Here is a 14,116-nt window from a genome sequence, read left to right as displayed (position 1 = left end):
TGTGGCTGGTAATATTTATCAGTTATCTTTATAATAGTGTTCTTGGTTTGAACAGGACTTCACAAAAATTAATAAGGCGCATGGGGGAAAAAATCAGGTGGAAATAGAGCTAAAGCATAACATACAAATTAGGCACACAATATATAGTGTATACTGTATGTTCGGGCGTCTGCTGCTTTTTTGAGGTACTAATATTTCCAGTAACGGATCATCACTACTATAAATGGACTGGCAAATGAATATGGTTGTTTAGAGTGTTAAAATCTATATTAGAAAGACAGAAGACAGTTCGCATTGCTTGGAAAACATGCAAAACACACATACAATCAGGAATCTCACACACACACACCAACACTTGGGCTCAACGCTGGCTCTGGTGGACTGGCCTGAGGGGGCAGCAACACATGCCCCACAAGCACAGATTCACATCAGACACAGTCTAAAGCAATCAGGGGATCAGTGGAAACCTCACCTCAGACTGTACGCCCGACCGCGGGCCTCTCCTTCACTGGGCAACCTTGGGAAATATCAGAGGTCATATTGAGAAAGCAGTGGACAACTAAACTCATAGCTTAGCATAGATCAGCTGTTCTGAAAGACACAGATCCTACGCAACACTGTAAACTGCTGATATTTAAAGGGATAGTTGACTTTGAAATTAATTTTTGGTATGTTTTATCTTACCTCAAGGGCATCCAAGATGTAGGTGTCTTTGTTTCCACAGTAGTTTCAATTTTGATATTTTCAGTTCTTGTCTGTCAGTCATATAATGGAGGTCTATGGTCACCACCTCAAAGAGCACCTCAATGAGTACACATTGATGGCCTAAGACATGAAACGAGCGGTTTGTGTGAGAAAACGAACAGTATTTATATCATTTTTACCTCTTGTAATCACAGCCACATCCAAGTGATCTGAAGGCGTGGGCGCTTCGGTCTGCGCAAGCACGGGAAAGCACCGGAAGTGATCTCTCGCGCGGTTGCGCCATTGTAATTTCCTGTATAACTAAATATGTTTAGATCTTCACAGTGAAGGGTAACGCTTCTGAAATCTCTGTGTAAACAATGAGTGATGCACACGCGCGAGAGATCACTTCCGCTTGCGCAGACCGAATCGCCCGCAGCCTCAGATCACTTGGACGTGGCTGTGGTTACAAGAGGTAAAACGATATAAATACTGTTCGTTTCCTCACACAAACCGCTCGTTTCGTGTCTTAGGCCATCAATGTGTACTTACATTTACGAGTCATTAAATCATGTTTAATTTGGTCTTCTCTGTGCATGCTCTTTGAGGTGGTGACCATAGACCTGCATTATATGACTGACAGACAAGAACGGTTTGACCTAAAAATATCAAAAATGGAAATACTGCGGAAACAGTATGCCCTTGAGGTAAGATAAAACATACCAAAACTTCATTTCAAAGTGAACTATAAATTTAAGGCCTGTTCACACCAAAAACCATAACTATAGCGATAACTATATCAGCGTCCACACCAGAAAACGGTAGCATTGTGTCTTACATGATAAGCGTGAGCTGCATTTATATCAGCTGCCACTTTAAAAAGTTGGGTGGATTTTGATTAGCTGTCAATGTTTTTATCGTACACGTTTTTCCGTTGTATTTTTCATGTACAGACGGCAAAGTCGTCAAACGGATGCGTGAAACTGACCACAAGCGCTGTTTTATTCACGGCAGGCCAGTAGGTGGTGACATTACTGTAAAAAACAGTTCTGAACGTGTAATAAACAGATGATCAAGGTCTCATTTTCAAAAACTTGCACTCTGAAACCTGTTTGCAAAGTTTGTGTTTTCAGGGCCTAAACGCCAATGAACGGACAAAACGCATAAACGTTTTCAGCTTTTAGCTCAAACATTCAGGATTGCTCTATCACGACAGTATTGCTATCTACCAGGATGCGACACTGAGGTGAGGTAAAGGTTAGTCAGTTAAGGGTTAGTGTTTGTTTTAGCCTGGATTTGCGTTATAACTACGGTCGCTCGCAAGTTGTCATTGTCAGCAGTTAAACGAGTCACTCTTTCCTGAAACTATCGCTTTAATGAACATTCGCAGAGTTGAGTGTTTGAACGACAGATCTCCACCTGTGGTTAGAAGCAGAGTTTTTAGTTTTCCTGACATGTGGACTCAATAAATCCTTATCTTGAGCAAAATAAGCAAGCTGACATTCAGTATAACCTATTTATTTTATTCAGAATAAATACAAATATCATTTATGTCTTTTAGTTTGCCATATGTGCTCTAATACATAAGAACGAAGAATCTGTAAAAAAAGCGAAATAACTTAATAACTAGGGCTGTCAAATGATTAATCGCGATTAATCGCATCCAAAATAAAAGTTGTGTTTACATAATATATATGTGGGTGCACTGTGTATAATTATTTTATATATATAAATACACACACATGCTTGTATTTATTTAAGAAATATTTGTATGTATATACTGCATATAGATTTATATATAATTTATATTATATATAAATATAAATATTTTATATATAAATAATATTTTTTTCTTAAATATAAAGGCATGTGTGTATATATACACTACGGGTCAAAAGTTTTAGATCGGTAAGATTTTTATGTTTTTAAAAAAGTCTCTTCTGTTCAATAAGGCTGCAATTATTTGATAAAAAATACAAAAAAAACTTTAATATTGTGAAATATTATTACAATATAAAACAGTGGTTTTCTATGTGAATATATAGTGAAGTGTAATTTATTCCTGTGATCAAAGCTGAATTTACAGCATCATTACTCCAGTCTTCGGAGTCACATGATCCTACAGAAATTATGATAATATGATGCTCAAGAAACATTTATGATTATTATCCATGTGGAAAACATTTTTTTTTTTACATTTTTATTTCAGGATTCTTTGATTAATAGAAAGTTCAAAAGAACAGAAAGCTTTTGTAATATTAATCACTACCATTCAAAAGTTTGGGGTCAGTAAGAATTTATTTTTTATTTTTGGGGGAAAGAAATTAGAAAATACTTTTATTCATCAAGGATGAGTTAAATTGATCAAAAGTTACAGTAAAGACATTTATAATGTTAGAAAAGATTATATTTTAAAAAAATGCTGTTCTTTTGAACTTTCTATTCATCATAGAATTTTGGGGAAAAATGGTACACGACTGTTTTCAACATTGAAAATAATAAATTACGTTTTTTGAGCATAAAATCAGCATATTAGAATGATTTCTGAAGGATTATGTGACACTGAAAACTGATGTGTGATCAGCAACAGCAATGATGTTTAGAATTCAGCTTTCAAATTACATTTAGAAATATATTGAAATAGAAAACATTCATTTTAAATTGTCATAATATTTAACAATATAAATAAATTAGCCTTGGTGAGCAGAAGAGACTTCATTTAAAAACATAAAAAATCTTACTGATCTTACTTTTGACCGGTAGTGTGTGTATATATAATTACACACAGTCAAGTGACTGCAATGCTATTGTTAAAGTTGTGGTGTAGACTCTGCTATTCTCTTACAGTGAGAACATCTTCATGGTTATAGTTATCATCCTTCATGTGAACAGACCTTTAGACTTACAAACTAGATTACTTGCCGGATTTATTGATGAATACAAAATCTTGTAGTTTGGAAGGCGGTGGACGGAGGCAAAGGACACACTTTCTTTTAACCAATAAAATGCATTTCAAATGGAGGACGGAGAACAGGAACTGGATCACTACAAGACCATCAGCATTCAACATGTTCAGCAAAACTACAGCGAAACACTTCACAAAAGTAAAGCCTGAGGACACACGGGTGGGGGAGGAAGTGTCATCATCATCATCATCAGGCCGTGCAAACACTCACAGAGGTGACGGATGCACAGGTCATTAGTAAGAAACACACGGGTCGAGTCTACTTCTGATGAGGAGGGGGTGTGAGGACACAGTTCATGTGTAAGTCTGAGGGGAAAGGTCAAACTATTGAGCCCTACCTCGTCGTTCTGAAAGACAGAGTTCTACAATACAAACAAACAAACAAACAAACAGCGTGTCAGGCCAAACCCAAGCCCACTGCGTCAGCCCTGAAACTGAAACTGAGCATACATATGGTGAAGATTCATAACACTGTGCATTTCCTGACCAGTGTGTACCTCCTGCAGGCCGACAGTAGGGGGCGACTCTGAGAGACATCTGATCCGGCTCACTTTACCCAGTGTCCTTCACTGACTGCAGCACTCTCAGAGTCACTGCATGCTCAGCACTGCGTGTGTGTGTGTGTGTGTCAGGCCACCTGGCTCGCTCTCCTCCAGACACACACTGCAGCAGGGCTGGGCATTGACACAAATGTCACGCTTCGATCAAGTGAATTTTTGATCAAATTTATCTCTTCTTTTGGATGCATATCAGTTGCATAAGTACATTTATTTTTAAGAAAAGGGAAAACTAATTTGTTAACAAACATTTAAATTGAACAGAAGGCAGTTTTATAGTAATAATAATAATGATGATCACTTTTTAATGGCATTATTATGTCTTTAAACGCAGGCTATCATAAAAACTGATATATTAAATATTGAAAAACATAAAAAAAGATGGAATATAGTGCATTTATTTATCACAATCTGTTATTTTCATTTTGCTGTAACTCGTGGCCTCAAGATAGTAACTCGTGGCCTCAAGATAGTAACTCGTGGTCTCAAGATACTAACTCGTGGCCTCAATATAGTAACTCGTGGCCTCAAGATAGTAACTCGTGGCCTCAATATAGTAACTCGTGGCCTCAAGATAGTAACTCGTGGCCTCAAGATACTAACTCGTGGCCTCAAGATAGTAACTCGTGGCCTCAAGATACTAACTCGTGGCCTCAAGATACTAACTCGTGGCCTCAAGATAGTAACTCGTGGCCTCAAGATACTAACTCGTGGCCTCAAGATACTAACTCGTGGCCTCAAGATACTATCTCGTGGCCTCAAGATAGTAACTCGTGGCCTCAAGATAGTAACTCGTGGCCTCAAGATACTAACTCGTGGCCTCAAGATAGTAACTCGTGGCCTCAAGATACTAACTCGTGGCCTCAATATACTAACTCGTGGCCTCAAGATAGTAATTCGTGGCCTCAAGATACTAACTCGTGGCCTCAAGATACTAACTCGTGGCCTCAATATACTAACTCGTGGCCTCAAGATACTAACTCGTGGCCTCAAGATAGTAATTCGTGGCCTCAAGATACTAACTCGTGGCCTCAATATACTAACTCGTGGCCTCAAGATAGTAACTCGTGGCCTCAAGATAGTAACTCGTGGCCTCAATATAGTAACTCGTGGCCTCAAGATAGTAACTCGTGGCCTCAAGATACTAACTCGTGGCCTCAAGATAGTAACTCGTGGCCTCAAGATACTAACTCGTGGCCTCAAGATACTAACTCGTGGCCTCAAGATAGTAACTCGTGGCCTCAAGATACTAACTCGTGTCCTCAAGATACTAACTCGTGGCCTCAAGATACTATCTCGTGGCCTCAAGATAGTAACTCGTGGCCTCAAGATAGTAACTCGTGGCCTCAAGATACTAACTCGTGGCCTCAAGATAGTAACTCGTGGCCTCAAGATACTAACTCGTGGCCTCAATATACTAACTCGTGGCCTCAAGATAGTAATTCGTGGCCTCAAGATACTAACTCGTGGCCTCAAGATACTAACTCGTGGCCTCAATATACTAACTCGTGGCCTCAAGATACTAACTCGTGGCCTCAAGATAGTAATTCGTGGCCTCAAGATACTAACTCGTGGCCTCAATATACTAACTCGTGGCCTCAAGATAGTAACTCGTGGCCTCAAGATAGTAATTTGTGGCCTCAAGATAGTAATTCGTGGCCTCAAGATAGTAATTCGTGGCCTCAAGATAGTAACTCGTGGCCTCAAGATAGTAACTCGTGGCCTCAAGATAGTAACTCGTGGCCTCAAGATAGTAACTCGTGGCCTCAAGATCGTAACTCGTGGAGTTACGATCTTGAGGCCACAGAAAACATAGTTATGTATATGATATTGCTTTTCTGTCAACAGATCCTCCTAAATATTACACAAGTCAATCAAGTCACCTTCCTTTATATAGCGCTTTTAACAATCTAGATAGTTTTAAAGCAGCTCCTTCACACAGGACCATTGGTCCACGGGTTCAGGATCATGTTTGACCGGTGTGGCCACTATGTAGAGTCCGGCCGCGGCTCATACAAACCTCAGGAGCCTGTGGAGGAAAGCACACTCATGACACAGCTGAGAGCGGGCCTGAAGACTGACCTCCGCACAAACTTTGAGGTGATCTTGCTGATGAAGCCCGAGGAGGCCCCGCGCCGGGCCTGGGCGAGGGCGCCGGTGTCGTGGGACAGCGTGGGCGAGGCGGGCGGGCCGTTGTAGGTGGCGCTGCGCCGGTCTCTGAGCTGCGCCCCGTGGAAGGTGCTCCGGCTCGAGGTGCCCCGGGGGAAGCGGGTCCGGTCCGGGGTCATGCTGCTGATGCTGTGCGCTGACGGAGACGTGGACGGGGCCCTGCGCGCACACACGAGTCGCACGGGTGTATTTTATTTTATAAATATGAAATATAAAACTCATTGAAACCTTTAATAAAACCATACTAGTATCTCAACGACACCAGACCAACACAGTCTCTGAAAGCCTACAGTGAGTGTGTGTGTGTTTCCTCACCCCTTGAACTCCGTGTTGTCCTCGATGGGCGGCAGCGGGGACTTGTTGGGGTGTCCCGAGGCGGACATGGACTTGACGTGGCGCGGGCGAGTGGAGGCCCCAGCCGAGGAGCCCCCGGGAGACACCGAGGAGGAGGCGCTCGCAGAGCCCGACATCTCCGTCAAGCTGACACACACACAGAACACACACACCAACACATCAAGAAGCCACAGAACTGTTTTGCGTATCGAGTTGTTCGGGGGTAAAACTCATATTGTGCGGATCCTTTCACAGCAAGAGGAAAGCAAACTGAAACTGTAAGCAATCGTACATGTTTTTTTAATGTATAATGAAAGCAAAGACAGAATCTGTGGATGTTTGCAGCAGCTGCTTTGGGGCAAATGTGCAGGATTTTGTTTAATATGTTTGTTTTTCTCTGCTCATTAACACAAATAACTTTGCAATTACCCATTTTTAGTTCTATTAATCCATTAAAAAAACAATTGATCACAAGTTTTTCTGTTATTAATCGAATCTAACATTAACATTTTTAATTAGGGCTGTCAAATGATTAATCGCGATTAATCGCATCCAAAATAAAAGTTTGTGTTTACATAATATATGTGGGTGAACTGTGTATAATTATTTTGTGAGTGTGTATATATATATATATATAAATACACACACATGTATGTATATTTAAGAAAAAAAAAATTATTTATATATAAAATATTTATATTTATATATAATATAAATCTATATATAGTATATACATGAAAATAATTATTAAATATATACAAGCATGTCTGTGTATTTATATATATAAATTAATTATACACAGTGCACCCACATATATTATGTAAACACAAACTTTTATTTTGGATGCGATTAATCGCGATTAATCGTTTGACAGCCCTATTTTTAAAGGGTAACTAAACCCCTGGTCAGAGCCTGACTCCACCCACTGGCAATATTCGAAAAATGCTGAAAAAGTGGGCGGACCCCAGCGGAGATAGAGGAGACGAAATAAATGCCACAACACTCTATCCTGATCGTTTTCAATACTCGCAATTCGCAATTCCAACTCCTGACTCGCTACAGTGGTTTTGACGAAACAAGCTGTTTTTTATACTGCCGCTCGTACCAAGAGTGTGGTGAGCTGAAACGTGCGTATGTCACGAAGTGCGGAACATCCAATAGGAAAATTAAACTGCAGTAGCAACCGTTCAACCTGTAGAGGGCAGCACTAAGACGCTTTTACACCATATGTTGTAGAAATAAAACACTTTATACTCAAATGTCAAAAAAGTTACTCGAATCAGTGACTGGTATTAATAAAGATTAGGGCTGTCAGTTTAACGTGTTATTAACGGCGTTAACGCAAACCCATTTTAACGGCGTTAATTTTTTTATCGCGCGATTAACGGTCTTTTTGTCCTAGCAAACTTTGTAGTTTTTTCACATGCTTTTGCAACAGGACGCGGCATGCGTCCTGATCCATTTTGGCGTCTCGCGCTCGTCATCCACTCAAAGCCGGCTCGCAAGCCAAAACGTGTGTTTGCGGCGTGCCTGTTGTTTTGTTTACGGTCTAGATCCGCTTGCGCTTTGGTCGAAGAAGCAACAAAACGTCCTCGCGCGACGCAAGCCATTGAAATGAATGGGTTCAGAGCACAGCGCGAGGATGTTTTGTGCCGCACACACTCGTTTCGGCTTGCGAGCTGGCCAAATAGTAACGTTACGTTTTGAGTGGATGATGAGCGCGAGACGCCGAAATGGATGCTCTAAAATTCTGAATGGAAAGTTTACTTTTAAAAAGTTGCCATATTGTCCCATTGACAAGACCAAAGTGATCTGTGTGTTTTGTCATTGTGAACTGAGCTATCATCATCGCAGCACGTCCGAAACACCACTTGATGATGGCCAAGCAAACACACACACACACACACAGATGATGCAAATTCTCCGCCCCCTCGACAATATCAGGACCTCGTCAGTATTTCTTTCACCCTTTTAAAGATAGACAGTGTTACATTGTGTGAGAGATTTTTTATATGTTAGTGTGAAATTGAGCACTATTCCAATGTTATTTTCAATAATAATAATAAAAAACCTTTGCACAAAGCAAGCCGATCCACTTTTCCGTGTTGATAAGAGCATTAAAATGAGAAAAAATAATGCAACAAAAAGAAATCAAAAATTTAGAATAGATAAAAATGTGCGATTAATCGCGAGTTAACTATGACATTAATGCGATTAATCGCGATTAAATATTTTAATCGTTTGACAGCACTAATAAAGATCCATTCTTACAGATCATTAACTAAAAAAAGTTGGTTTAGGGTTTAGTTACTCTTTAATATATTTTTATGTTGAAATACTTTCGCATTAATCTCCAAATTAACATAGAAACAATTTTAAAAAATGTTATTTAAAAAATGTGTTTAATGTTAAATCGTTTTACCGAGCGGCAGGGGCAACATGGATGCTGTGTCAATTGGTAAATATTTTTAACACATTAAACAGAAGAAGAAAATCGCAAAAGCGAACGTGTTATTTATGAAAGCCAAGTAAAAGTTTACAAAATGTATTAACTTAACAATAAGGCCAGATTGAACCTGAGTGTTCGAGTGTTTCCTGAAGATACGAATGGAGAATATAAACCATTTGCAGTGCAACTGGCTTTCACATCTCTTCTTTTTCATCAGTCGTTTAAAGTAGAGTTCACTAAGCGGGTCTCAGTGATGGTGAATTGTTTTGTTTGTTTTTATATTTATGTCAAGTTTTGAAACATAAACAATAAAAATGTCCCCATGGGGATAATAAAGCAGTCAAGTCCAGTCTTCTTTTTGCTTCACTTGTGGAATGACACATGACCCCGAGGCTGAGATCTCATTGGTGTGTGAGGCTGTGATTGGCTCACCTGCTGTCTTTGCCGTTAGGGATCGCCGAGTGCCGCTCTGTGCTGGATCTCTCACACACATACGTGTTCCTCCTGGTCATCCCGGCAGCGCTGTTCTGCTCACACAAACACACATTAATCAAACACTGAGCGCGTGCGGGCTGCGGTCAGGCGCGTGTCAGCGCTGTGAGGTCTCACCCCTGCGGCCGAGGTCTTCCTGCGCTCCTGGGCCACCAGAGGAGAGACGGCCACGTCCGCTTTCGAGCTGGAGGAGGCCAGCTTACGGGACGCGTCCCACTCCTCCTTCTTCTCCCCCTCCACGCTGTTGGCCTGCGAGCGCTTGGTGTAAGACACGGTCGGGGGGATGGACGGGGCGACTGCAAAAACACCACACTTGTACATCCATGAAGCGTTTCAGATCTCAGAATCAAACACTCAAGTTATCCTCATTTATACAGCGCTTTTAACAATGTAGATCGCATCAAAGCAGCTTTACAGAGAAAAACAGATGTTTTATAGCGGGTCTTGAATGTTATTTTCCAGCTAAAGTTAGTTTAGATTGATTCACTTCTTTTGAAATGATCATTTGTTATTAAATTAGGGGGCGCTAGACGACACCGACACTGAACCTGTGATAAACGCTGATAGCGTTAACATGCGCATTAAAGGAGTAGTTCACTTTTAAATAAACTTTTGCTGATAATTTACTCACCCCCATGTCATCCAAGATGTCCATGTCTTTCTTTCTTCAGTCGAAAAGAAATTAAGGTTTTTGATGAAAACATTCCAGGATTTTCTCCATATAATGGACTTCAATGGGAACCAAACGGTTCAAGGTCCAAATGACAGTTTCAGTGCAAACTGTTCAAAGGGCTTTAAACGATTCCAGACGATGAATAAGGGTCTCATCAAGCGAAACGATCGCACGTTTAATAAATAAATAACAAAGTTTAAGTTTTATAAGCTCAAACGATCGCCTTTCTATGTTCTGTGATGCGCGTTCGTGACTCTCGTGTTCAAACTCGTTCATCAAAATGAACAAATCTTTTTTCGTGTTGTTTTCGAATTGACTCTGGAAAAGATTCATTCATTTTGTTGCATCACAGAACAGAGCAAGGCGAGCATTTGAGCTTATAAAACTTAAACGAGTGATCGTTTCGCTTGAAAAGACCCTTATTCATTCGTCTGGAATCGTTTAAGGCCCTTTGAACAGTTTGCACTGAAACTGTCTTTTGGACCTTGAACCGTTTGGTTCCCATTAAAGTCCATTATATGGAGTAAAATCCTGGAATCAACTGAAGAAAGAAAGACATGGACATCTTGGATGACATGGAGGTGAGTAAATTGTCAGCAAAAATTTGTTTTAAAGTGCACTACTCCTTTAAGAATTGATCCTATAGTTTTGTGTGCAGGTTTGTAATTCCCTGAACAAACTACTTGTCTTGCCTATAAATTTTGATACAGAATTTTATTTTATTTTACAACTTCGGGGTTGGTACGTGAACCGAAATTTCCACAGCGCTTTATCTGTAGTGGAATAGGGATCCTCCATTGGGGGCCGTTATCATCAACTTTGAGTTCTTTTCAAATATGGACATTTTGATGAAGTCAAGTCTAATTGTTTTTCACAATCTTAGTGTCACAATAGTATCTTCATGCCTTATGAGATCTCAGCAGTTATGATTTGCTATACTGTAATGTTGAGGGTAAAGCATTACAAGTAACGCGAGTTACGTAATCAGATTACTTTTAGCATAAAGCTAAGCGATGCAAGTGTATAAGCTTATCGCCCTATGCTAGTTACTGTATGTCAGTGGATAAAGTTGGACATTTGTACTGTATGCTTATATATACATACACAAATTCATATAAAGTGCTATAATGGTTACATTTTGATTAAATAAATTGAGCAGTTATGATTTGCTATACAGTAGTGTTGAGGGTAAAGCAGTACAAGTACAAGTATGTAATCAGATTACTTTTAAGTAACTGGTAAAGTAATGTAAGTAAGGAAAGTTACTTTGTTTCCCATTTATTGCCTGACTTTGCATTTCCTTTAGCCTGAGGCTTATTCGTTTCACGGTTGGTGTGAAAGGGCCCTTATATTTGCCCAAAATTGCTTTTTGTTTGTTTGTTATTAATAAACTAAAACGAAACCCAGCCCAGGTGAGGAAGAGTAACACAAAAGCAACTTTACGCAATACTTTCAATAAAACGCAATACTGTTAAAAGTAACTCTCCAATCGATTCACGAGAGTTTACTGTTTGCATTACACTGGATATAATACTGTATATATGCAACTTTATATAGACAACTGTGCGATAATACAGTTTACAATTTCCAGCAGTTGATATTTGCTATTTAGTTTGTATACCATTTCACAAGGATACTGTATATGTGCGGCTAAAGCAGGATATACTATATATGCAACTTTGAAAATATCACCGGGCGATGATATAACTTACATTTTTCGACAATATAAAGACATTTTAACAAACAGATGTAACCCTTTTCACTTTTAAAATGCCTTTTCTGTAAAGCTTTTGTTGTTTTACATTTTTCCTGACTCACACTTTGAAACCATGAACTATGAAAATCCATTCTAAATGTACTAGATTAGATTAAATGTTTAAAACTGTGCATGCCACATTCTTTATGTAGACTTCACATCTCAATTTTTTTTCTTTTTTTTTCTTTTTCAGAATCCAGTGTTGGTTGTCATACTGTATATGATCCTGTGTTAATAATAATAATGTTTTTTATTCATACAGTGCCTTTTGAGAACACAAGGACACTTTACACAATCTTGAGAGTTAGAATATGCCAGCGGGAGAGGAAGCCAGTGCTAGGATGTGAGCTGGTTTTGTTAATGTAAGGGCGTGAGCAGTTCTGAGTTAGCTCCAGCCGATTAATGGTTACGAACACACAGTTCCAGTGGTCCAGGCGTGAGGTTATGAGTGTGTGTACCGTGGTCGCTGAAGCGGCGCTGTTTCTGCGTGGCGGAGATGCTGCGCTGGACTTTGGAGTGAGCGGGAGACGGCGTGGAGCTGTTGTTCAGGTCACTGCTGGGGCGGGACCTCTGACACAGGTTTGTGGAGGACAGCGAATCGCTCCCTTCAAACTGCCACGCGCAAACAAACCACAGGATCAGAGTTTTTGGTCACATTATTATCACATATGGAAGTGAAACTAAGCTCAATGCCTACGTTTACATGCACAACTTCAGACTGAATTCATCCTGATTGATGAATCCGAACGCTGAACATGTGATCGGGTGGATGTGTGCGTTTATTTGTCACGAGCTTCAAACAGGAATAGATGTTTTGACATGTGCACACTGGACAAATATACAGTTATAACTATTATCCAGCATTGGTTCTTTATTTGTTTTAAACAGCAGACTTAAAGGAGTAGTTCACTTTTGAAAAAACTTTTGCTGATAATTTACTCACCCCCATGTCATCCAAGATGTCCATGTCTTTCTTTCTTCAGTCGAAAAGAAATTAAGGTTTTTGATGAAAACATCCCAGGATTTTCTCCATATAATGGACTTCAATGGGAACCAAATGGTTCAAGGTCCAAAATACAGTTTCAGTGCAAACTGTTGAAAGGGCTTTAAACGATTCCAGACGATGAATAAGGGTCTTATCAAGCGAAATGATCGCTCATTTAATAAATAAATAACAAAGTTTAAGTTTTATAAGCTCAAATGCTCGCCTTGCACTGTTCTGTGATGAGCGTTCATGACTCTCCTGTTCGAACTCGTTCATCAAAATGAACAAATCTTTTTTCGAGTCATTTGGTTCATTCAACAAACGAAATGAACGAGTTGACTCAGAAAAAGATTCGTTCATTTTGATGAACAGGAGAGTCACGAACGCGGATCACAGAACAGAGCAAGGCGAGCATTTCAGCTTCTAAAACTTAAACTTTGTTATTTATTTATTAAATGAGCGATCGTTTCGCTTGATAAGACCCTTATTCATCGTCTGGAATCGTTTAAAGCCCTTTGAAAAGTTTGTACTGAAACTCTCTTTTGGACCTTGAACCGTTTGGTCCATTATATGGAGAAAATCCTGGAATGTTTTCATCAAAAACCTTAATTTCTTTCCGACTGAAGAAAGAAAGACATGGACATCTTGGATAGGGTTGGGTATCGAGAATCGAGTATCGATTGGAACCAAGACTAACTTTTCGTTTTTCCCGGAATCGTTCAAAAGTTAAAATTTCGATTCCTAGTTTCGATATTCACAGTCCGCCGAGCGGAAGAAGAAACCGCTGAACAACACCAACGAAGAAGCGTCTACCGGAAGTGTTGGCATAACCGCGCGAGTCGAACATGAGTAGCTTACGTCGGCGGTCCAAAGTGTGGCTTCACTTTTCTAAAAATAACGAAATCTCGGCAAAATGCAAAACTTGTGACAAAAGGAGTATTTTTACAGAGGGAGTATTTCCTTCAGAAAGGCCGTTGGTTAGCTAAACTTTTTTGACCCTGCCTCTTAAAAGAATCGGAATCGAGAATCGTTAGGAACCGGAATCGAAACAAG

At 39.8% G+C, this 14,116-nt stretch overlaps 1 protein-coding gene across 2 annotated transcripts in view; it reads right to left on the bottom strand.

The window, feature by feature from the left end:
* Positions 1–14,116, bottom strand: part of mark1 (MAP/microtubule affinity-regulating kinase 1) — a 71,008-nt gene that overhangs the window by 6,494 nt on the left and 50,398 nt on the right. The window contains exons 12-17 of one of the 2 annotated variants that reach the window (XM_039657258.2): positions 12,537–12,690; positions 9,767–9,945; positions 9,590–9,684; positions 6,691–6,855; positions 6,289–6,534; positions 473–517 (exon numbers count right to left, since the gene is read on the bottom strand). In XM_039657258.2, the coding sequence (XP_039513192.1) occupies positions 473–517; positions 6,289–6,534; positions 6,691–6,855; positions 9,590–9,684; positions 9,767–9,945; positions 12,537–12,690 (884 nt within the window). The remainder of the gene's footprint in view (positions 1–472; positions 518–6,288; positions 6,535–6,690; positions 6,856–9,589; positions 9,685–9,766; positions 9,946–12,536; positions 12,691–14,116) is intronic. The other variant, XM_039657259.2, reaches the window with a different exon arrangement.

The sequence above is a fragment of the Pimephales promelas genome, chromosome 2, assembly GCF_988280905.1.
Source record: "Pimephales promelas chromosome 2, fPimPro1.hap1.1, whole genome shotgun sequence".
NCBI lineage: Eukaryota > Metazoa > Chordata > Actinopteri > Cypriniformes > Leuciscidae > Pimephales > Pimephales promelas.
The sequence above is the reverse complement of the archived record's forward strand: the minus strand, read 5'-3'. Positions and strand labels throughout refer to the sequence as shown.